Source organism: Pseudorasbora parva, chromosome 15 (genome assembly GCF_024679245.1).
Source record: "Pseudorasbora parva isolate DD20220531a chromosome 15, ASM2467924v1, whole genome shotgun sequence".
Taxonomy (NCBI): Eukaryota; Metazoa; Chordata; class Actinopteri; order Cypriniformes; family Gobionidae; genus Pseudorasbora; species Pseudorasbora parva.
In genome coordinates, this window is record NC_090186.1 from 8310135 (window position 1) to 8332950 (window position 22816).

A 22816-nucleotide genomic window follows, 5' to 3' on the forward strand; every position below is an offset into this window, starting at 1 on the left:
CCAAAAGAGGGTTTGCATTGACACAAGGTGTTAGTAAATCTGCTCCTCAGTCTGTGTTCCTGATTCCATAATGTTGCTGCACAATAACCAAAAAGCCCCATTGCTGACTGGCTTGGATCCTTTCATGATGTTGGCCTAGTACGTTGTTGCTGTGTGAGGAATATCTGATCCATGAAGGCCACCCACCACTGTACAGAGACTTATTCAGATCTGTTTTGTTTTTTTCCACACAAGTAGTGTCAGGAGCAAATGCGATTTCCTCCAGGAACGAAGGATAAGGGTTACGAATCCTGGGTGACACATTGATCTGGTCAGGCTGAGGATCCTATTCAGCATCAATATTTGCTGTAACTAAATAAGTACTATTTCATCATAGCTATGCAGCTGCCTTACTCTTTCTAACAGAGGAGCTGAGCCAAACAAAGCACAGGTGCCTTGGCTTGCTTTTTCTCTCTCTGTTTATGAGACCCTGGTGAGTTTTTCACTCCGCTGTGGTGTGTTTGGAGTATAGAGCATGGAAGAGAAATCTTTCAAAGAATCAACTTGGTTGTCAGATTCGAGTCCCTAGGCTGTGTTTGGGCCCTCGGCAAGTGCGGTAACCAAGGGGATTGTCCCCGGCACAAGAGTGTTGAATGTAACACAGTAGTGTCGGGTTCAGATCACTGGATAAGGCTGTTTGTTCTTTATTCAGTGGAACCATTAGTGCTGTGTATACAGATCATGTGCGTTTTATCGTGTTCTGAGCGGGACAATAAAGTACCATAGCTCATTAAAATCTATTATAGGTCATGCATTTAATGTACTCTCCCTTTTTCCCTGACCCAATCCTTTTCTTTGTCCTGCCAACAGAATAAACCATTACCAGCAGAGGTTACAGTCTTTGTACTTTAAGAAGAAGTTTGCCGAAAGGATTGCAGAGATTAAACCTAAGGTTGAAGGTGAGTGCATTGGCTCTTTAAATGCATTTGCATTGCAAAAAATAGGGCTGATTACATTGTTTAAATTTGTTTCTATTTACTTATTTTACACAACAGTCTTATTTTTAGCATAAGAAAATAATGTAATAATGTAATGTATCTTCAAGTGAAAATTATAAAATTCAAAAAATAGGGTGATGAAAAATTGCGTTGTATGATCATATCTCATTTTTAGTGTAATTAATTTATGTATTTAGTTGCAATTATTGTCAAATAAGTATGATCAAATAAGTACCTTTATAATAATATATATACATACATACACACACACATTGTGAATAACACTGATCATCTCTTCATCACGGCCCCTGTTAGTGGGTGGGATATATATATATATATAGGCAGCAAGTGAACATTTTGACTTTAAAGTTGATGTGTTAGAATCAGGAAAAATGGGCAAGCGTAAGAATTTAAGCAAGTTTGACAAAGGCCAAATTGTGATGGCTAGCCGACTGGGTCAGAGCATCTCCAGAACTGCAGCTCTTGTGGGGTGTTCCCGGTCCGCAGTGGTCAGTATCTATCAAAAGTGGTCCAAGGAAGGAACAGTGGTGAACCGTTTCCCTCTGCAAGCTATAGGATAGCGCTACAACCAACCAGAGCAACGAAGGTGAAACAGAGCTTGTTGACAGATTAAACATTCGCCGTATCCGGTCGGCAAAACTCCGAACACATCTTCCCTTTTCAAGAATGACTTCAGTGCCGTTCTTTTCTCAGAGAAAAAAAAACTCCAAGTCTTCTAGAGTTGCGGTCAAAGCTGATTCGAAAGACCGCCGTTCGCCAGTTTCTGTGTTTACTAGAAGCACGCAAACGCAACTCGGCTGTCATCATTATGGCCCCGCCCACCGACTCTATACATGATGTGATTGGCCCGGCAAGAGTTTGGCAATTACAACTCAGAAGGGTATTGAGAGTTGCTAGACGACACTCGCGGCAGATTAGATTTACTGCCGCTAGGGTGCGTCTACATTTCTAGGCTAGACAAACACAATAATAATATTAATGTTATGCCTGATGGGTGTGTGTATATATATATATATATATATATATATATATATATGTGTGTGCTGGTAAGTATTCTTAGAGTTCAGTTCATAAATTACTATTTTATGTCCTTTGCAGCGCTGATCAAGGCCTCAAAAGAAGTGCTCCACAGTCGTAATCTCAAGCAGCTGCTGGAGGTGGTGCTGGCGTTTGGCAACTACATGAACAAAGGACAGAGAGGAAACGCATACGGCTTCAAAATCTCTTCCCTCAACAAGATTGCAGATACCAAGTCCAGCATTGACAAGTGAGAAAATCTATCTCTGTGTTTATAGAAGAATAAAGAACAATGATTTCTATTCATACGTTTATTGTGGCCTTTGTCCCGTTGCAGGAATATCACTCTCCTACACTACCTTATCACTATTCTGGAAAAGAAGTACTCAAAAGTCATGCTCTTCTCAGAAGAGCTGCAGAATGTCCCGGAAGCTGCAAAAGTCAAGTAGGTATAGCTGCGGAGAGCTATAGCGTGCACTTCTTTCGTCGACTGTACGATTTACAGGCCTGTAGGGTCTACTTGCGCTAAATGGATTTTGGAAATAGTTTTTGCGGTGTCACTCCCGCCCACCACTGGGCTTAAATCCATGCTGTGGGTCATACAAGCTTATGGTTACTCACATATGCAGAGCAAAACCCTAAATTATAGTCGGAAGAAATGGGGCCCTCGGCTGTCCTGGCTCTAGGTGCCGAAATATATAAGTGGACGAGAGATACATGGCCACCATAGCAGAGAGAGTGTGAATACAGCTCCACTCAATGACCTCTTGAGTTCTGTGTGCTGCTGCTAAATTGTGAGTGATACGCTTGTGACAATGTCCCTTTTAGAAGATAGTTTTTAATTTTTAGTCATTCATCATTACTTTGCCTTAAGGGACTGTCCAAATGTACAGTAGAATGTCCAATAAACTACTTTTTAGTCGCGCCAGCGAGACTAATATGATCATGCTCGGTCCACAAGTGAAGTCACAAGACAAATTTTGACTGTGATCTCATTTGAGGGGGTACAAAGAATGAAATAAAGGACTCTATTTGCCTCAGGCAAATCAGTCAGTGTCATTTATTCAGACAACAAATGAAAAATAATATGTTGAAGGGTCACAAGCTAGTGAGTGGACAGGTTTTTCCATAGCCACACAAGTACGTCTCTGTGTACTTTGATAGTTCAGTCTGTTACAATGCCCTATTTGTATGTAGGGAGGAATAAAGGCAGCGCAGATTGAAGACAAGCTGCTATCAGTTCCACTTAGAGGTCATTTCTGCAGCTAAGAATAACTCGGCTCAAAACAGAGCCTTTCACACACATTATATTATTAACAGTCACTTTAGTGCTATCACAGGGGTTAAAGTTCAGATGAATGGCTTTTATATATATCTGTGGTTCTTATCAGTGTGACCCATTTGGATAAAAGGCAAAAATGGTCAGCCTGTATGGCCTATGGAGTGGGGTAAGATGTTTCACCTCTTAATGCAGCAAACTTTCAATAGTTTTTGTCATATGACTGTTTATTTAAAAAGAGTCCATTATATGCAGCTGACTGTGATATCAACACTGTATAAAATATTTTAAAATATAAAAAGTGTATAATACATGTAATTCATATTTAATATAAATATTTCAACTTTAAAGTCTTTTAAATGGCAGGTGAAATAAATTATGTTAAACCAAACAAACTTATTATATACAAATATTTGAAATTTGATTATTATAATAAAAAACCTAACATTATATCATGCATGTTGGTACATTTTAGGATTTTCGTTTTAAATAACAATCTTAAAAAAGATTGAATCATAGGATTAGTCATGAATGATTAAATTAAGCATTTCCAAAATGGTAGCTGTGGGGTAAAGTGTGTCAGATGCTGCAACTAATAATAATTGTAAGCGTTCTCTCATATTGCGAACCATTAAATAAAAAAAATATTACAAAATGTTTCACAACACAGATATTCTTAGTATTGTAAGAATGTGACTTATTTTACTGAAAATATATCAAATGTGCTGCAAAATAAGACTTAGGGATGGGAATTGGCACTTTTCCCCTATTCTTGAACTTATTGCTTGACACAGCTAACCACATGTGGCGCAAATTGTCACTTAAGTTTAAACATTTTTTTTAATTTCATGTCCCATCATATATTATGCCCCCTGTTTTACAATATATGTTTCTGTTTATAGCAGACATCCTGATTAAAGTATTCGTTTTTAATCTAATTTTCCTTCCCTAGTGGACCAGTTAAGTCAAAATTGGCACAGCTTACCCCACTCTCCCCTTAAAGGATGCGTTCTTGACTACACCTAAAATGATAGTGATGTTCATGACTGTGTCTTTCCAGCATGACTGAACTGGAGAAGGAGATCAATAATCTTCGCAGTGGCTTGAAGAGCGTAGAGAGTGTAAGTGCTGCATGATTCCTGTTTGTTCTCAAGCTTAAAAGCAAATCATCTACAAAGGCTCTCTCTCATGCAGGAGTTAGAATACCAGAAGCAGCGTCCTCAGGAGTACGGCGACAAGTTTGTGTCTGTAGTCAGCCAGTTCATCACGGTGGCCAGTTTCAGCTTCTCTGATGTCGAGGACTCCCTCGGTGAGGCCAAAGAGCTGGTGAGTGTGTGCACGTGTGTTGGACTGCATGTGTCTTTTTCTGTGTATATCTTTAAGGTGCACATCCTGGTGCTCGCTGAGCTTCCTTTAAAAGGCCAGCTGGAGAAACAGGCTGCGGTCACCCTGGATGTCCTGCTGGACGCAGGAGCTGACCTTCAACCTCTCGCTGTGAACGCTTCCTATGTAGTGACCCTGGCACTTTCACTGGCCCCTGGGGGCCCGACAGAACGTCGAGGAGGAAAAGGACATACACATCTTACTGCTTTCGCTACCTCCATCTGTGCAGAGGGAGGCACACACACTACATATTATCTTCCAGCCCTGTAAACGAGGAAACAATTACATAAGATGTGAAGGTTTTTGAAAGCCAAAATGCAGCAAATTCATGATATTGTGTTTATGACAGGATTGTCAATGTTTTATATCTTAAAAGTTCTTAGAAATCTACTCTTTTTATTCATGTTGGGTTCATATTTCACGATATCTTAATGTTTTGTTTTTCCTAAAAAGGTTTTAAAAGTATTTTAATATTTTTAGTACAGGGTATTTTTTCTTGAATTATTACAAATATCAATTTAATAATGCAAAGATATTATTTTCATCAAGTTTTTGGGGAGTCACAACACATGACAACCTGAATTAATCATGCCTTGTCATAAAATGGTCAAATGACTAAATTGTTATTTTAGTATTATTTATATGTGACCCTAGACCACAAAACCAGTCAAAAGTCGCACATGTATTTGTGGCAATAGGGTCAAAATATTTTTCTTTTATGCCAAAAATCATTAGGATATTAAGTAAAGATCATGTTGCATGAAGATATTCTATACATTTCCTAACATAAATATATCAAAAATGTATTATTAGTAGTAATATGAATTGCAAAGGACTTTATTTGGAAACTTTAAAGGCGATTTTCTCAATATTTCTCAAAATTTTAGTCATTTTATGTGCTTTTTTCATATTTTTAATATTTTCATTGAACTTTATTAAAGTAATTTAGTTATTTGAATTCAGTTAGTTGCCAAGGCAGCATTTTAAATTTTCTTTTATTTCTTTTGAGTTTAAAATTTTTCATCTAATAATTATATTTTTATTTCGGCTTCATTTTAAAATGATTAATAGTTGTAATTAACGGAGTCCAAATAATTTGATATTTTAAGAGTCTTACTGACCTTGATACACAGCCATGAGTGTATGCAGGGTCGTCTCTATGATATTATATTTGTTCTGTTGTTTTGGGTTTTTCTTTCCCCTGCATCACAGCGGACTAAATTCAAGTCCAAAATTTTTTAATTTTGCTAGTCTTTTTTCCTGATTTCTTGAAATTTTTAATTGTATGCCTATGTGTGAATTTTTTAATGTGTTTTTGAATTACTTGATGGAGAGGTCATGCATGTAAATGCACAATAACATGCCATATGCACTCTAGAGCAGAAAAGCTTTAAGCTCCAACCTAACCCTGGCCTCCTGTCTGAAGTCTGAGATAGATAAGAAGAGATATAAAAGCAGGGCAAAGGAGAAATAAAAACATGCCCCTTGGCTCATGCACGCACAGGCACACGGAGGAGCTGTTCCATATGGCAGTGATAAAGGCACATCAAAGGCATTGTGGGAAGGCTAGGCCTCCTCCCCTGTGGTGAGACGGCACGAGGCAACAGCAGTGCCATGGCAAGACTCCAGTCCCCTGTGTTTAGGCTGTAATCAGTCACTGGAGAAACCTTGGTTAACAAGACCACTTTATGCGCTGCTACCGGTGACCGGATAACTAGCAGCGCGTCACACAGTTCATTTACTAGAACTTCATTAGACCCCTAGAGTTTATGATACTGTTTGCTCAGTCCACTGCACTTTGTTTTTCCTCTTGGTTTGCCCTTTTTTGCATTGTAAAAATCGCACTACATCCATAGTTCTTATATGTTCTGTGATAAATGGAATATTGTTGTTGAAAACGGTGCTGTAAATATTACCATGGTACCGTAACATTATTTAGCCACATTATTCAGTGACGTACATTATCAAATAAGTGTATTTAACATGTCACTTTTCTATTTTTCTTAAAAATATTTTAGTACTAGAAAATTGTCTCTCAGCTGCATTGTGGAGCAGTAACCACAATTTAATTTTCTTTCAAGATTCAGAAACCACAAATGGTCTGGAAACGATAAACAAGCCAGTCATTTATAGCTATTATTTTAAAAACGGTACACAGAAATATGTTCCAAGAAAAGAAAAAAAAATCCATTACTATGCCACAGTATGTTTGTGCCTCTAAAATATTTTAAGAAAATTGAGTTTTTTCAGGTTTTTCTTGAGGGATTCGTGTTCATGTCATTACTCTGAAAGTAAAGCGAGCAGGAAATGGCTTTCATATGACCAGCGTTTCTGTTCCTCAGTTCTTAAAGGCAGTCAAGCACTTTGGTGAGGATGCTGATAAGATGCAGCCTGACGAGTTCTTTGGGATATTCGACCAGTTCTTGCAGTCGTTTGCAGATGCCCGTCAAGAGAACGAGAACATGCGCCGACGCAAAGAGGAGGAGGAGCGCAGGGCCCGAATGGAGGCTCAGGTCTGTGAACCTTATACATTACATTTTACTTGTACAGGTCCTTCTCAAAAAATGTGCATATTGTCATAAATTTCATTATTTTCCATAATGTAATGATAAAAATTAAACTTTCGTATATATATAGTCTGGCCATTCTCTTCTGACCCTTGGCATCAAGGCATTTTCGCCCACAGATCTGCCGTTTTCTCTTTTTCGGGCCTCTGTAAACCCTAGAGATGGCTGTGTGTAATAATCTCAGCAGATAAAATACTCAGACCAGCCCGTCTGGCACCAAAAACCATGCCACGTTCAAAGTCACTTTAAGCTCCTTTCTTCCTCATTCTGTTGCTCAGTTTGAACTTCAGCAGTTCGTCTTCACCATGTCCACATGCCTAAATGCATAGAGTTTGCTGCCATGTGATTGGCTGATAGATAGATATGTGTTAACAAGCAGTTGAACAAATGTGAACCTAATAAAGTGGCTGGTCAGAGTGTTTTTTGAGAAAGGCAAGTAACTCACAGCCTCTGCTCAAGCCAAACCACTTAACTCATCTGGTCCATATCTCATCTCTCCATTCTTCACCCATTTACTGCTAAATATGATGTCTCTTTTTGATGTCTTTCAGCTCAAGGAGCAGCGGGAGAAAGAAAGGAAGGCTCGAAAAGCCAAAGAGAACGGAGAGGACGACGGGGGCGAGTTTGACGATCTGGTGTCCGCTCTGCGTTCTGGAGAGGTTTTTGATAAAGACCTGTCGAAGATGAAGCGCAATCGCAAGCGCATAAACAGTCAGACGTCAGACACCGGCAGGGAGCGGCCAATTACCAAGCTTAACTTCTAAAATGGCAGTCAGGCTAACCAACCAAGCCACTGAGACGGATTTCATCACAACCAAATAACCTCCTTGCAGCGGTGAATGCCTGGTGGACACTCATTAGCTCCTCTCCTCAGATTTAACACGATCTCGGGTAGAGGAGTAAACCCATGTTTACCCAAAGTCAGTCAGTTTATCATGCGTCATGTGACTGTAGTGGGGAACCTGTCTAAATGCGGAGAAAAGACTAAGAAATTAAGAACATTGCTGCCAAATGAACCTAATTTAATGATTAATTTCATCAAGAGTGCTGGAGCACCGGGACTATTATGAGACTGAGATAAATGTGAGTTTACTGATTGGTAGATGAATCAGAAGCTCACGTTCATTTGCCCACATAAACTTGCAATCCTTGTCAATCCCTTTTTTCATACTGTAACTAAACAAATCGCCAAAAGTGACACTGGCTCTTGGCACTCATCTGAACTACATTTTTGCTTTTCTGACTGATTCAAAGTGGGAACGGATGGGTATTTAAAGAGGTTTAATGACAAGTGTCTGTATATAGGTCACTGAAAAGCTGTAAAGTGACTGATGGCTTTGCCCTTTCTACTAAGAGTGTTTTTGTTTTTTAAAAATGCATAGTGTTTTTAAGGAATATTACTGACATTAATAACCAGGGCTGTGGGTTGCTTATTTCAGAAAGTTGACTGCATTGTGATATCCAGTACAGGCTGACTGGAAATGTTTTTTTAAGGACTGTTTTTAGGGGCATCTGGTGCCCATGTTGTGTCTTAAACACTGTGGACAGTCATTGTACAGACTCTATGCAGTTTATGATGTCAAGTGTTGGACTCTCTTTGAGGATGTGAAATGTAGTCATATTTAAAGTGATCTGTTAGTAACTGGATCAAGGCAATACTCTTCTTCCCTTACGTTCTTCCTTCCTGTCTGGAGTCTCTCCTGTTTTTGTTTTTTTAGCAGCAGCCTAGTTGTATGACAAAGTTTCCTTTTTCAATGGAAGATACCTCCATTGGACCTTTATAATTTAAGGAACACTCAGCCTTCCATTGTAAGATGAATCAAAAGAGAATAAATGGAAGAATCTGAAAAGCACTTACTGCCATATGCTGTCAATTTATGCCTCCTTTGATTGGGTTAAAAAACAATAGGGTTTTCTGATAAACAAAAACAGAAAAAAAGTTCTGTTCATTCAGTTTTTGCTATATTAAATATAGTCAGATGATGCCTCCTGGTGGCCATTATTCACATTTCAATTTATGTCAAATATTGTACTATCTTAGAATATAGAGTAGTTCATTTACACAGATCAGTACATCAAATGAAATGAGTCCTGTGACACGTAGCAGTCACAGATGTGTTTCCATGGTTTCCTTTACAAAGAATCTACATCAGAAGGTTGATGTGCTCCCAAGCTCAGAATCCGAAGCTGCAATCAGGCAGAATTGACGTTGAAACCTTTACGTCCTTTAAGTCAGTGCAGAAGGAAGCCTCCACTGAGGGGGTCGTCGCTCTCCTGGGTGAAGCTGGCCACACCGCTGTAATGAGCATGACCTCTGACCTCCACTACCACAGCCTTGAAGTTCCCACACATGGTCTCCTTTAACAACAGAACAGCTGCAAAATGGCTGATTTTTGGTAAAGAATCAAGCAAATAAAATACACTTCTGGGACTAGACTCTTAAAGGGATAGTTCACCCAAAAATGAAAATGTGATGTTTCTGCTTACTCCCAGGGCATCCAAAATGTAGGTGTGTTTGTTTTTTCTGTAGAACACAAATGAAGATTTTTAACTCCAACCGTTCCTCGCATAATGCATGTCAACAAGGGTGTTTAAAAAACATAGACATACGAATCCATATTAAACCCTGTGGCTCGTGGCGACACATTGATGTCTTAAAGCACAAAATGATCGGTTTCTGCAAGAAATCCAACAGTATTTGTTATTTTTTGATCTCATACCAGACAAATTTCAACTAGTATTCCCCAGCACCATTACTTCCGTCGAATAGCCCACAGTCATTATGCTTCATCATATCGCCTTCTCCAGGATGTAAAATGCTCTGTGGTAGCCTAAATTTTAGAATGTTAAGAGCTACTTCTGTAGTTATTTTGGTGAAAGTAACTCAAAAGTAACACAGGAGTAATGTAATGCATTACAATTCTGAGACTTTCTGATTACTTTTAAATAGCAGTAATAAGTAATCTATAATATATTACAGTTTGGAAGTAACTTGCACAACACTGCGAGCCACGGGGTTTAATATGGATTAGTCTTGTGTTTTTTACTCTTATAGAAAAACACCCCATTGACATGCATTATACGAGCAACGGTTGGAGTTAAAAATCTTAATTTGTGCTCTACTGAAGAAACAAACAAACCTACATCTTGGATGTCCTGGGGTAAGAAGATAAACAAGTTTTCATTTGTTGGGTGAATTATCCCTTTAAATAACTAAGCCGTATTATAGAACACCTCACTTATTTACAACAATTAAAATCGTTGTTGTTGTTTTTTGCTACAGGTACCTCTACTGCTGTTCCTGTAAATACTGATCCCGTAGCTCCGCTCTGAAAGCTTCTGGTCTGGTTCAGTCCGATCAGGCCTTTATGGTACTGAAGAGCTATACGAGCAGTGACGCCAGACCCCGTAGGGCTTCTATCCACCTGGAAAATTACAAAACATTTCTCAGTAACTGTAATGGATTATTTACATTTATTTTGTAATTAAATTACTTAACTCCGTTACATGCAACTAATTACTCTCCAATACTGCATATAAATATGTCAGCTGGTCACAACTGATTTTACCTGCGAGTCAGCAAACACACACACATTGGCCGTGGGCTCTTCAGAATAAGCATCTTTGCCGTCAGTAAGGATTGTGCCATAGAGGAAGCCCAGATCCTCACTGACTGGATGGTACAGCTTTACCTAGGGTCAGTATGATAATTAGTCCAATAAATTATGAAAATTATAGATTAATAAAACACAATGTGGAGTAAAGTAGGCTTGTGTTTCTTTCCCAAGCCAAAAAAACAGCAAATAAAATCTAATGAATCAATCAAGAATCATCATCATCATCAAATAATTGAATAATGCGAAACAGAAATTCAGAAATATCAAATGTTTTATCCAGTATCACCTCATCCAATTCATAGATTCATCTCATTTGATCCCATTAGGACTCGTTAAATATGAGTCTTTATGAATTTTGCCGTTTCCTTCCTGAAAAACTTTATTGACCACTTTTATTTTTATATTTTCACTTTAGTTTTCCTTTTTAGTCTCATTAAAGATAACAACAACACTGGACCAGTCACCTGGGATTTGACAGCGTCACTCACAGCAGTGGCTGCATCCACCAAATCTCTAGTTTTGGACTTGTTGACATCCAATCCAAACCTCTCAGCACTCACAAAAGCATAAAGAGCTCCACCATAACTGATGTCCACAGTGATGGATCCATATCCTGGTACAGAGACACTCACATCTAGAAAAACAAGGATGGCAAAGAATTAAACCGTTCTTTCAGACAAATTAAAAATTATATATTATATTAATTATATTACATTATAACAGGATGGCAAATAATTTTATTGACTAATATAATATAATACATTGTTTGGAAATGATTCCAGCTGAACTTGTGTTTCAAACTTGCAATTTCTTTTATGTTCGTATTTCCATGCTCTGATCGTAGTTGTCACCTGTAGCGAAAGCAAAGGCAGGCACACTGAGGAATCTGACAGCTCCGGTTTTCCCATTGGAATATTGTGTAAAGGCCTTCACTAAGCCGCATGGGCAGTGGATGTTTATCTGCGTCTCTGGTGACGTGGGCGCTTTAATCAAACCATAATCCACCGCAAAGCGCCCGAGCGCAATGACAGCGTGGCCGCACATGGTGCTATACCCTTCATTGTGCATGAACAAGACTCCGAGATCAGCCTCAGCTAACTCGCTTCTGACCAGAAGGGCTCCGTACATATCATAGTGACCACGGGGCTCAAACATTAAGACCTTGCGAAGATGATCGAGATGCTCTCTCGCGTAGCGCCGTTTGGCAAGGATGGTGTCCCCCTTCACCTCTGGATACCCGCTCAGGATAATGCGCAGCGGCTCTCCGCCTGTGTGCATGTCCACTACTGATAAAACTGACCCGGAGTGAGGGGGCAGCTTTGGGGACTCCATGATCACTCTGTAGTAAACATCAATAAATCAATAAATTAATAAATAAAACACATCATGCAGCAGTTTTTAAAAACAAAAGACTTAATAATGTTCATTGTAATGGACTCTCAACATACAGTAATTAAAACAGTTGTACTTTCAAATTGCTAAATGTGATTCCAGTAATAATCCTCCTACAACTGCTGTCCAATCTTCACTAAAACATACCATTAATGACAAAAGTGGTCAAATGTACATTTTGTCTTTGGAAAACTGCAACAACAAAAGTAGGCTATTGTGATGCTTTGTCTTTATATCAAAAGCTGTAGACCGTGGAATCTTACACGATTAATATCCCAAATCTAAGAAGGTATAATTATATATTTAGCTCAAAAGGACCATACTATTCATGCTTTAATAAATAATAATAATAATAATAATAATAATAATAATAATAATAATAATAATAATAATAAACATACTGTTTGATCTTCATACATTTTGGACCATAACAAATATTTCCTAGGAGACATTTGGCCCCATATACTTTAATCCTAAAGGCTAACACAGAAACACTGTAACACTTGTGTCAGAAATAATTTGAGGGATGAAGTAAGTAAAAAAGCATCTTACCGTCACTGCTAACGTTCTTATGAGAGACAGCAAAAATCACGTCAACGAATATATTATCGCAAATTTTATGTTTTCACGACTGTTTATTAAAAAAAAAATCTTCTTCTTCTATGGATTTATTGGCGGGTTGCAAACCAATATATAAAAAAACTGAAATGTGAAAGTTGCTGTAAAATGGAGCAATTCTTTTGCAAATCAGTTCTGTTTACGACTTGTTTTGAATCTTGTTTTTCCAAATTCCACGTGCACATTGAGCATGGCTCTTTACTGCCTCTCTTTGGCCTGGATGAGAACGACACCTCACTTGCCTTCACGTCATAAGCTGCTATGGTAGTAAGTGGCTGCCGAGATCTGCTTGATTACAAACATTCTTCCAAATATCTTTGTGTGTTCAGCAGAACAAAGAAATGTATACAGGTTGAGAACAATTTTGGATAAAAAAGAATTGCTTTTGTTTTGGGTTGTCACGTGTCAAATGTAGCCTACAATCTCTTTCTGAATGCAGAACCAGTTGTGAAAATCTCTGTCCTGATGCAAAATTAGTTGTGAATCAGTTTATTGATAACTAAATTCAGTATATATTTTCCTGAGCTGATGTATGCTTGCTGATTTCAGGTCTGGCACACACTTGATCTCGACTCCTGCTGTGTTTGTACACTACCTAGGCCTACATCTCATCGTGTGCATGTGTGTGTGTGTGTGTGTGTGTGTGTGTGTGTGTGTGTGTGCCTGTGTGTAAATGTCCCCACGATTTAATATAAACATGAGATCACCTACATTGTACGATTCCCACAATGAAAATGGATTTATAAACATACTAAATGATGTGTATTTTTTTTTTTTTTTTTTTGAAAGTGTAAAAATGCATGTTTCCTCTGTGATGGGTAGGTTTAGAGGCAGTGTATGGGGATATAATGTACTGTGTGTGTGTGTGTGTGTGTGTGTGTGTGTGTGTGTGTGTGTGTGTGTGTGTGTGTGTGTGTGTGTGTGTGTGTGTGTGTGTGTGTGTGTGTGTGTGTGTGTGTGTGTGTGTGAGATTTAATTTTTTATTCTAAAAAAAAAATGTTAGTGAATGAGAGTATTTCTGTATTCATTTTGTGCATTAAACTATGCAGTTTGCTTTGTAAACCAGTGCTTGCCTTATTGAGTTTAGGTATGTCTGTTTTATCCATGACTGGGCAGTATTTGAATGTTATTTTGAGTTCCATATGTCCCAGTAAAGCCATGTTAAATGTAATCACGTCTCAGGATTTATTTATTTTTTGACCAGCTGTTCTGATATTGTTCTCCAGAGTGTCACAGGACGGCAGTGTTCACCTGCTTTTCTACTCCTCTCTTTTGAGCTTGTGAGGTTTGTGTATATGTATATATGTGTGTGTGTGTGTGTGTGTGTGTGTGTGTGTGTGTGTGTGTGTGTGTGTGTGTGTGTGTGTGTGTGTGTGTGTGTGTGTGTGTGTGTGTATGTATGTATGTATATATATATTATACAATTTCTGCACTGTATATTCTGTACTTTATTTCAATATTTCTCTCTGTGTATAATAAGCCTGATATTGAAGTAAGGTGTACTGAAAAATCCCCAGCTAAATGTTTGAGTTTTTCTTGTGATGCTTTGGGCAATGTTTTGCTGGGAAATCTTGGGTCCTGCCATCCACCTGGATGTAACTTTGACATGTGCCACCTACATAAGCGTTGTTGCAGACCATGTACACCCTTTCATTGAAACGGTATTCCCTGGTGACTGTGGCCTCATTCAGCAGGATAATGGGCCCTGCTTCAAAGCATAAATGGTCCAGGAATGGTTTGAGGAGCACAACAATGAGTTTGAGATGTTGACTTGGCCTACAAATTCCCCAGATATCAATCAATCGAACATGTGATGTACTGAACAAACAATGTCTTAAAGGATCTGCTTCTAACATCTTAGTGCCAGATACCACAGCACACCTTCAGGGGTCTAGTGGAGTACATGCCTCAATCAGGGAGCAAAAGGTGAACCAACACAATATTAGGAATCAGTGTTCAGTGTAGACTAGCTTTATGGTTCTGGGTCAGTATAACTTTATAGCAGTTGCAAAACCTATTAACTAGACAACAACAACAAAATCATTAATGATCTGTTTATTATTATTATTATTATTATTATTATTATTATTTATTTATTTATTTATTTTTGTGTGTGTGTCTGTACTTCATTGACTCCCATCACTGACTCCATCTGCTGGTCACAAATGGATCAGATCACTGTTTGCATCCCTATAGACAACAGGGGGCTCCACAGAAACACAGTAGCCTAACCTAGTTTTGCATATTCAGAAATTACTGTTGTCGACGCCAGTTCATTCATTCATTTATACATAAGGCTGCGACAGTGGAGGCAAATATCAAATTAGTAAATTGTGATAGGCATATGTAGCCAATTTAATAAGCTATTAATAAATACTGTTGTCAGTTCTTTTATATTGATTTATTTGTATGAACAATTAAGAAAAAACTTTAACTTTGAGACAAACAGCAACAACAACAACACACATAGACCAATACAATTAAAATTAACCAACATTTAAAAAACACAAAAAACAGAAACCGTACTGCCATGCCACATCCTCATAAGTGATTATTCAAACGAGTCTTCTTTCTGAACCCGTTCATTGAAACGAACCGTTCGGACAAACCGATTCTTTAAAATGATTCGAACTTCGTATGGCTCAGAAAGGTGTGCGTTCCACTTCAAGTTCAAGCGGACTGAAGGCGGAGTTTAAACACTTCAAACAAACCATTGCCGCGACGCCGCGCTTAGCGTTTGTTTTCATTTCAACTTCCAATTCTTCCAAATGTGCTGTTTGAGAAATAACTGAGAGGACTCGTCAACTTCAGACACCAAACAGCGCTCATTCACTGTAAGTTTGCAAAATATTCTACGTAAACGGTTGAACTGCAAGCCATGGATTGTGCCAGGCTACCTTGACTGTCAGGTAGGTTACTAAGGCATTAAAATTAACCACCACATCAGTTAATTGTGAGGTTTTCATATCTATGGTTTGTAGAGTTAGTTATTTTCAAATAATTATTTAATTTTATGAAAACCAGTTTTGATTATGCAGGTGTAGGCTATGAGAGGCGACTTGTATTTTTGCAATAATGTTAATAAACTGTATAATACGTTTGAACTGTATAAAAGAGCATACAGGTTGTCATTTCACATTAATGGACTTATGGTGTTTCCAAATTTTTAACTTGTAGTGTCTTTGTGCTCATGTTCTTTTCACATTGATTGTATAACAATAACTATTTGTTGTGACTACAGCAGTACAGTTCATTTATACAAGAAAAGTGACATAATGGAAGTTTAGAAAGTTATTTCCCTAATTTCTTCTGTGCAAGTGATCAGCTCAGGTGTAAAGATACACCAGGAGTGGTCACCAACCCCATGTCCTATCCTATATCATCTTATTTTTTGCTGGGGCATAAGTTAAACATCACTGTCCTTGTGTCTAAGTAATATGAGTCTTGCTAACTGTGATTATCAGTACCATCCCCACCCATGCCTGTATCACACCGCACCTAACAGGTCTTTTCAGTATGAGGCTTTGTCTGGTCTTGCTGTTCCACTAATTAGCTGGATATTTTGGGGCGCTGTCATTATGTCATAGATATTTTAGAGGGTGCACAATCAGGATTTCTGCTTTTGCATTATGACCCAAAAATATATGTGTGTTTTAGTTGTGAAACTGAAGCCACAAAGCCATTTAAAAGAGTGTCACATTGGAAACTGTGTCCTTGCAATAACACCCCCACAGGCAGTGTCATCTGATACCGTTTCACTCAAAGTTGAACCGCTACAATGAGGACGTGTATCATCTTATGACACTGCACATTATGAGATGCGTTTATGAGACCCCAATATAGCCATGCTGTATGGTCACTCATGCATAGCAGTTTAGTTCTTCAGCAGAATTCAGTTTTAATTAGCATGTAGATGTCATTTGTTTGACTCAACATAAGGACTTTAAGTTGGTGAATCTCACAAAGCCTGTCAAGAACATTTCTGGGTCATATTTTACCCAAAAATCAAAAGTAAACCATAAAGAAAACAAAGAATTAAAAGAATGGGGGGCTGTTTAGGACCATTATGATTTGTTGTTGTATTTTACTTTATATTCAAAAATATAATATTGAATAACAATATATAATATCATAACATATAATATTCTAATAATTATAGTATAAATATATTATAAAAGACAAAAGGCAGTCGTATACCATTTTTGCTAGACTGCCTTTAATGCTTTGTGTGTGTGTGTGTGTGTGTGTGTGTGTGTGTGTGTGTGTGTGTGTGTGTGTGTGTGTGTGTGTGTGTGTGTGTGTGTGTGTGTGTGTGTGTGTGTGTGTGTGTGTGTGTGTGTGTGTGTGTGTGTGTGTGTGTGTGTGTGTGTGTGTGCGAGCTCAGATATATGACTTAAAATCTGTAAAGGGATAATTAAATTTAAAAGACATAACAAAAGCATGTACATCATTGCCAAAATGAGTGGGTAATCAAACAAAGGAAATTCTGTAAATTATATATTTTTTTTTTAAAAAGTCAGCACATCAAAGTTCCCAAAAATACAAAAATGTAATAATGGACTCTCACACCAGTAATTAAATGTAACAAATCATGTTCAAATGTATCTTTTATTGGGAAATTAAATATTGCCTTAATCTTTTAAATAACTGAGAAGATAGTTATCAGACTACATTTAATAAAAATCGCCTGTCAAGTTTCCAAATCATCAGCATATAGAGTACAGGGACTCAAGCTCAAAATCACTGATTTAAAAGAACACACTGACTTTTGGGGACTTTAGCTTAAGCCGGGTGTACGCTATGCGATTTTGGCCATGATTTGACCGTCTGAGATAAATTTAGCATATCCTAAAAGATTCTTCTGATCCTCGGCTCAAATCTGACGCCTTTGGTCGTTAGTTTGACACGTTCACCGGCAGCCGATTAATGACCACTGCGATTAAATTTTACCTCAGACAAAATTCTGGCAGTGTCAGAAGATTTGGCGCACAATCCTGCAGTGTGACTTCTCCTACGACGACTGTCAAATATATCCGTTTTTCAAGACCAAATCAAGAGCTAGAGATTTCTTTGTAGCCACCATTTCAGTCCCGCGTGTGTAATGCAGCTCACCGTCACCGAACGCATCATTCATTGACGATATAAAACTCTGGGCAAGTGTTCTTGCGTGTGTCTGTCTTTAACGCGCCTTGACTATCGTACAGTTTGACATTAATGACAACTGAGATTTTAAAAAATCGCACAGTGTGCAGGACCCATTATTCACCATATCCCCCCGAGTTTGATAGGTGTGTGTGTGTGTGTGTGTGTGTGTGTATATAATATTTGAATATACTCCAGGGTTTCTACTGATACAAAGCCATATGCTAATCACTGAAGTAACCCTTTAAATCCAGAGAAATAAGTAATTTTAACCATGACACGAAACGTGTCTGTACGTCACCTATCAATTACATCAAACCATGGAAACAACAAAAACACTTTAATATATTATGTAATATATATTACACTTTAATATTTTATTAGACAAGGGAACTGTTTGGATGAATTATTTGACGGAAAACTAACTATTATACAGTAATACAGCATTTTCTGTCATATAATTTGGCACAAGTCATCCAGCTTTTATTAATATGATATTCTAATATCGATCTAGCTTACTGCAGTGTGCAACAAGTATTTCGTAGCCGCAGAATGAATGCACAGAGTAAAATTTTTACATAATTTTCAACACACTCAAATGTATATCTAATATAATAAAACAACGCTGCGTTACCTCACATACGCCTGACCAGATAAAGCGGAAACGGCGACTGTGGAATAATAAAAGCTCCACTGCTCTTGAGCGGTGTGTTGCGCTTGTCTCTCATTAGCGATCGCTCCAGCGGCCTTGTTCAGCCCACGACACTCGGCCCTGCTCTGCTTCGTACTACAAGAACATTAATAATTTCATCCATGAACTTGAACATTTTATGAACATGAAGTCCCGTCCCGATTCTTTTCCACCGGTTGTTAGTTGAAGATGACAACTCCCATGATTCCACGCTCAGGCGTCATCAAGCTACGCCTTTGTTTTGAATGGGTGACCTCTAGTGGTGAAAAACTACAAATTGTGCCTTTAACAATTCATCGATTGCCAAAATTCTGACAAAGAAAAAAAGATCAGTCAAGAATAGAAAATTATTGAAAATATTTAAATCGGGAATGTCAGAATCAGAATGAGTAGTTGTCTGGTAAAATATTTTGTAAAACTTCCTGTTCCAGCTTCCTGTCAGGAAACGATGTTAAACAATGTTCACTAACCCAGTGAAGTTTTTTAATTGGATTGGCGTTTGTTCTCTTTAGCGTGCAGTGGGAACCCTTTCATTCAGTTCCTTGATCCGATTCCATTTCAGTGAGTGAAGAACAAATGTATGCTAACATGCATAATTATTTATTTATTTCTTCAAACTATGCGAGTTATTTATTAGGTACGTTATCGTCTCTGACAGACAGCATGTTAAAGCTACTCAGGCTGCCATTTTCAAAGAAATGACAAAGTCAAAGCATCTGATACTGTGGGCTTTCCAGGGATACATTTGGAGATACATTTGGCTTTTCAAAAGTAATGAAAAAACTGTTCACTTATAGAAATTCTTTCCAGCATCTGGATAAATAAATGACATCTTACTCAGAGACTGTCATTTTTGGCTTGTTAAAAATGTTACTCTAATAGTGAAAAATCACTTTTTAAAACTATTGTTCCATTATGGCCCTCTCAGATTTTGACATGTATACATATACATTGATTTTTGGGGGTTAGTGCAGCTCTGCAAATTCACCTGTGCTTTGTTTAATCTAAGTGTCAGTTACCAGGTATGCGGTTTGGATTACAGAAAGAATGCAATCAGGTTTTGTATCAAATGCTTGTTTAAGGGAATTAAGGTAAATGAAGGTGATTCACATTTACACATGTACAACACAGTGTAAATATTATTTGGCTGACATAGAACGCTTTTTGCAGGTCATCAATCTATCCTATTAATAGCATCAGATTCCTTGCCAGTCTATCCATCTATCTCATCCTTTCTTTTTCTCCTCTCTCTTTTCATCTGTGCACGTATGTGGAAAAAAGCACATGGGTTGCCGGTAACAATGTCTGCATATTCCCAAGGCTGTATTTGCCCTTTTGATGTCAGTATTGGCAGCGGTGAGTGAAGCTGCTGTTTCCACATCACTTTGGCTGTTTTAGATGGTGACTCTGAAACTCATCCAGAAAGAACAGGTGTGTGTGTGTGTGTGTGTGTGTGTGTGTGTGTGTGTGTGTGTGTGTGTGTGTGTGTGTGTGTGTGTGTGTGTGTGTGTGTGTGTGTGTGTGTGTGTGTGAATGAGTGACTGTATGAATGAGTGACTGTATTCTGGAAGAATCAGGAGTGATTCAGACAGTGCCCTCTATAATGACTACTTGGTGGTTTTCACATTTAATTACAAGGTCATGAGTGCTCAGGACAGGCCTTCATGCACTGTAAAAAAAAGTTGGTTGTTTTTTGTTGGTTTAACTTAAAAAAGTAAGTAACCTGGTTGCCTTAAAGTTTATTGAAATTAAAAATTTGAGTTGATACAATGAAGGAAATTTGTTTAATAAATAGAAACTCAAAATATTTTTGTATCTGAACCACATAAAAAATGTCATAAATCATTATGCTTACAAAATCTTTTAATAATATTTTAATAAAGGTTGTTGAATCTCAAAAAATTGTCATTGTATTAACTCAAAATTTTAATTTCAATGAACTAAAAATTTTAAGGCAACCAGGTAACTTTTTTCTAAATAATAGTTTAGAAAAAACTTTAGACAACATTAAATATTAACCTCTTTAAATTGATGATCGGTTTGGACCAATTTTTTTATATTCGGTCTCCGTGTTTGTTCTCTAAAAAATATAAAAGTGTGTGTTTAACAGGTGACAATACCGGTAATGTAAGTTTTTAATATTGAAATGTGGTGTTTGTATACTTTTTTCCTAAACAGAAATCTGTTACAAAAATACATGATGTATATTACATTACATTACATTACATTACATTATATTAATTATATTATATCATCAAAGTATAATACAAATATTATATTACATTGAATAACAATAATAATTTAAAATGTATAATAATGCTAATAATTATTATTATTATCATTTAATGATGATGATGAATATTATATTTATCAGTCATAAAAACAGTATGGAAAGACCCCAATTAAAATAACAATTAAAAGCTAATCACATTTAAAATAGCATTTGTTTAGGGTGTAATAAGCCTATAAACCCTCCTGCATATACACTTGTCAATGTAGCATTTCAGCAATGAAAATGATTAGATTAAGCCCTCAGTCTGCCTGTGTGTCTGTTTATTATGTACATCCCTTGAATCATACTTCCGTCTTAACTCACTTAGTAACTAACTGCTCTGTTTTCATTTATTAGACTGGTAACCAGTATTGTGTGTGGGTTTGGAATATGATTAAGGCTAATCTCCCCAGGATGCTTCCTTCTTTGATTTCCTTCTTCATGTTGGTACTTTATGCTGATGTTGTTGATCTGTTCATCAGCCCTTTCTCTCAAACTAATTCACAGTACCATGATACCATCATAATTATTTGTGTAACTAAGAATCTGTTGACAAAGCTCTTTATGTTGTATCACCATGATGTAGTATTCTGATGGTCCACTTTACACATTCTACTAACTCTAAGTAACTTTGCAACTAAATGTCCATACCAGGAGACGTTAATAAAGGCCACCTGAAGCAAATAAATGGGTTTGTGAAAGAAAATATCCATATTCAAAACGGATCCCTAAAAAAGGATCCGGTAAAATATGTTTTAAATATATACGCAATAAAGGCACAATATGTAAGATTTTTTTGATTCAAATATCAAAAAGCCACTAGAACAATGTTATATATTTTGTGGACTTGTGTACTTGTATTGTACAGAATGTTTCCAACAATGTTTAAATGCAGAGAAATATGCAATTTTAACCAGTGTAACAGCCTGTGACGTTGCGGCTTCTCTCAATGATTTTATATCCACGTCACTCTCAATTTCTTTTACTACTGTAGAAACCATGTTAACACCACATATGCCTTAATGTATTGTGTTTTATTAGACAGGTGAGCAACTGGTTTGGTTACCTTTATCGACAGAAAATGAATAAACATTGTAACTAAACTTTCAACAGACTGAAATGTATTTTAGTATGACTGTTTTGACCAAACAGCGCTGCATTACCCCACAATTTTAATTTTGTCAAATAAAGTGACCTGTAGTAATAATTCAGCACTAGTGCTATTTCATTAGACTTAAAGGGTTAATTCACCCAAAAATGAAATTGATGTCATTAATGACTCCATACCCTAATGTCGTTCCACACCCATAAGACATCCGTTCATCTTCAGACACAGTTTAAGATATTTTATATTTAGTCCGAGAGCGTATGCAAGTGTAGGCACACTATACTGTCCATGTCCAGAAAGGGAATAAAAACATCATCAAAGTAGTCCATATGTGACATAAGCTGGTTAGTTAGAATCTCTTGAAGCATCGAAAATACATTTTGGTCCAAAAATAACAAAAACTATGACTTTATTCAGCATTGTCTTCTCTTCCGCTTTTGTTTTCAAACCTCAAATAAAGATTACTCATGATTCGGATCGCGTGTCAAACTGCTGAAATCACGTGACATTGGCGACCCGAATCATGAATCGATTCGCTGATTCATAACCGTTTGAATCTTTATTTGAGGATTGAAAACAAACACGGAAGAGAAGACAATGCTGAATAAAGTTGTAGTTTTTGTTATTTTTGGACCAAAATGTATTTTCGATGCTTCAAGAGATTCTAACTAACTACCTGATGCCTCATATGGACTACTTTGATGATGTTTTTATTCCCATTCTGGACATGTT

The 22816-nt window shown here is 37.3% G+C and overlaps 3 protein-coding genes across 6 annotated transcripts in view; 2 read left to right on the forward strand and 1 right to left on the reverse strand.

The window, feature by feature from the left end:
- The window catches only part of daam1b (dishevelled associated activator of morphogenesis 1b), a 108793-nt gene extending 99696 nt beyond the window's left edge, over positions 1-9097 (forward strand). For all 3 annotated transcript variants that reach the window (XM_067416995.1, XM_067416998.1, XM_067416997.1), the window contains 7 exons: positions 850-938; positions 2097-2265; positions 2353-2460; positions 4355-4415; positions 4489-4620; positions 7020-7190; positions 7796-9097. In XM_067416995.1, the coding sequence (XP_067273096.1) occupies positions 850-938; positions 2097-2265; positions 2353-2460; positions 4355-4415; positions 4489-4620; positions 7020-7190; positions 7796-8008 (943 nt within the window). In that variant the 3' untranslated portion in view covers positions 8009-9097. The remainder of the gene's footprint in view (positions 1-849; positions 939-2096; positions 2266-2352; positions 2461-4354; positions 4416-4488; positions 4621-7019; positions 7191-7795) is intronic.
- LOC137041069 (trans-L-3-hydroxyproline dehydratase) lies at positions 4627-13069 on the reverse strand. 2 transcript variants are annotated; one of them, XR_010898020.1, is made up of 7 exons: positions 12806-13069; positions 11713-12200; positions 11326-11495; positions 10814-10936; positions 10532-10669; positions 9103-9602; positions 4627-4941 (listed from the first exon to the last, which is right to left on the reverse strand). XR_010898020.1 is itself a non-coding variant. In XM_067416999.1 (6 exons), the coding sequence occupies exons 2-6, from the start codon at positions 12191-12193 to the stop codon at positions 9477-9479; spliced, it is 1038 nt and encodes a 345-aa protein (XP_067273100.1). In that variant the 5' UTR covers positions 12194-12200; positions 12806-13069; the 3' UTR covers positions 9099-9476. The 2 variants fall into 2 exon arrangements, 1 of the variants encoding a protein (XP_067273100.1); XM_067416999.1 differs by lacking the exon at positions 4627-4941 and having other exon boundaries at positions 9099-9602.
- Positions 13070-15583: 2514 nt separating this feature from the next.
- The window catches only part of LOC137041072 (nesprin-1), a 110000-nt gene continuing 102767 nt past the window's right edge, over positions 15584-22816 (forward strand). The window contains exon 1 of the mRNA XM_067417005.1: positions 15584-15705. The gene's annotated coding sequence lies outside the window, so the exon portion shown is untranslated. The remainder of the gene's footprint in view (positions 15706-22816) is intronic.

Coding starts and splice junctions, on each gene's coding strand:
- LOC137041069 (XM_067416999.1), bottom strand. CDS start 12,193: ATGGAGTCCCCAAAGCTGCCCCCTCACTCCGGGTCAGTTTTATCAGTA. Junction 10,937..11,325: donor GTGACGCTGTCAAATCCCAG/GTGACTGGTCCA, acceptor TACTGACCCTAG/GTAAAGCTGTACCATCCAGT. Junction 10,670..10,813: donor GTGTGTTTGCTGACTCGCAG/GTAAAATCAGTT, acceptor GTAATTTTCCAG/GTGGATAGAAGCCCTACGGG.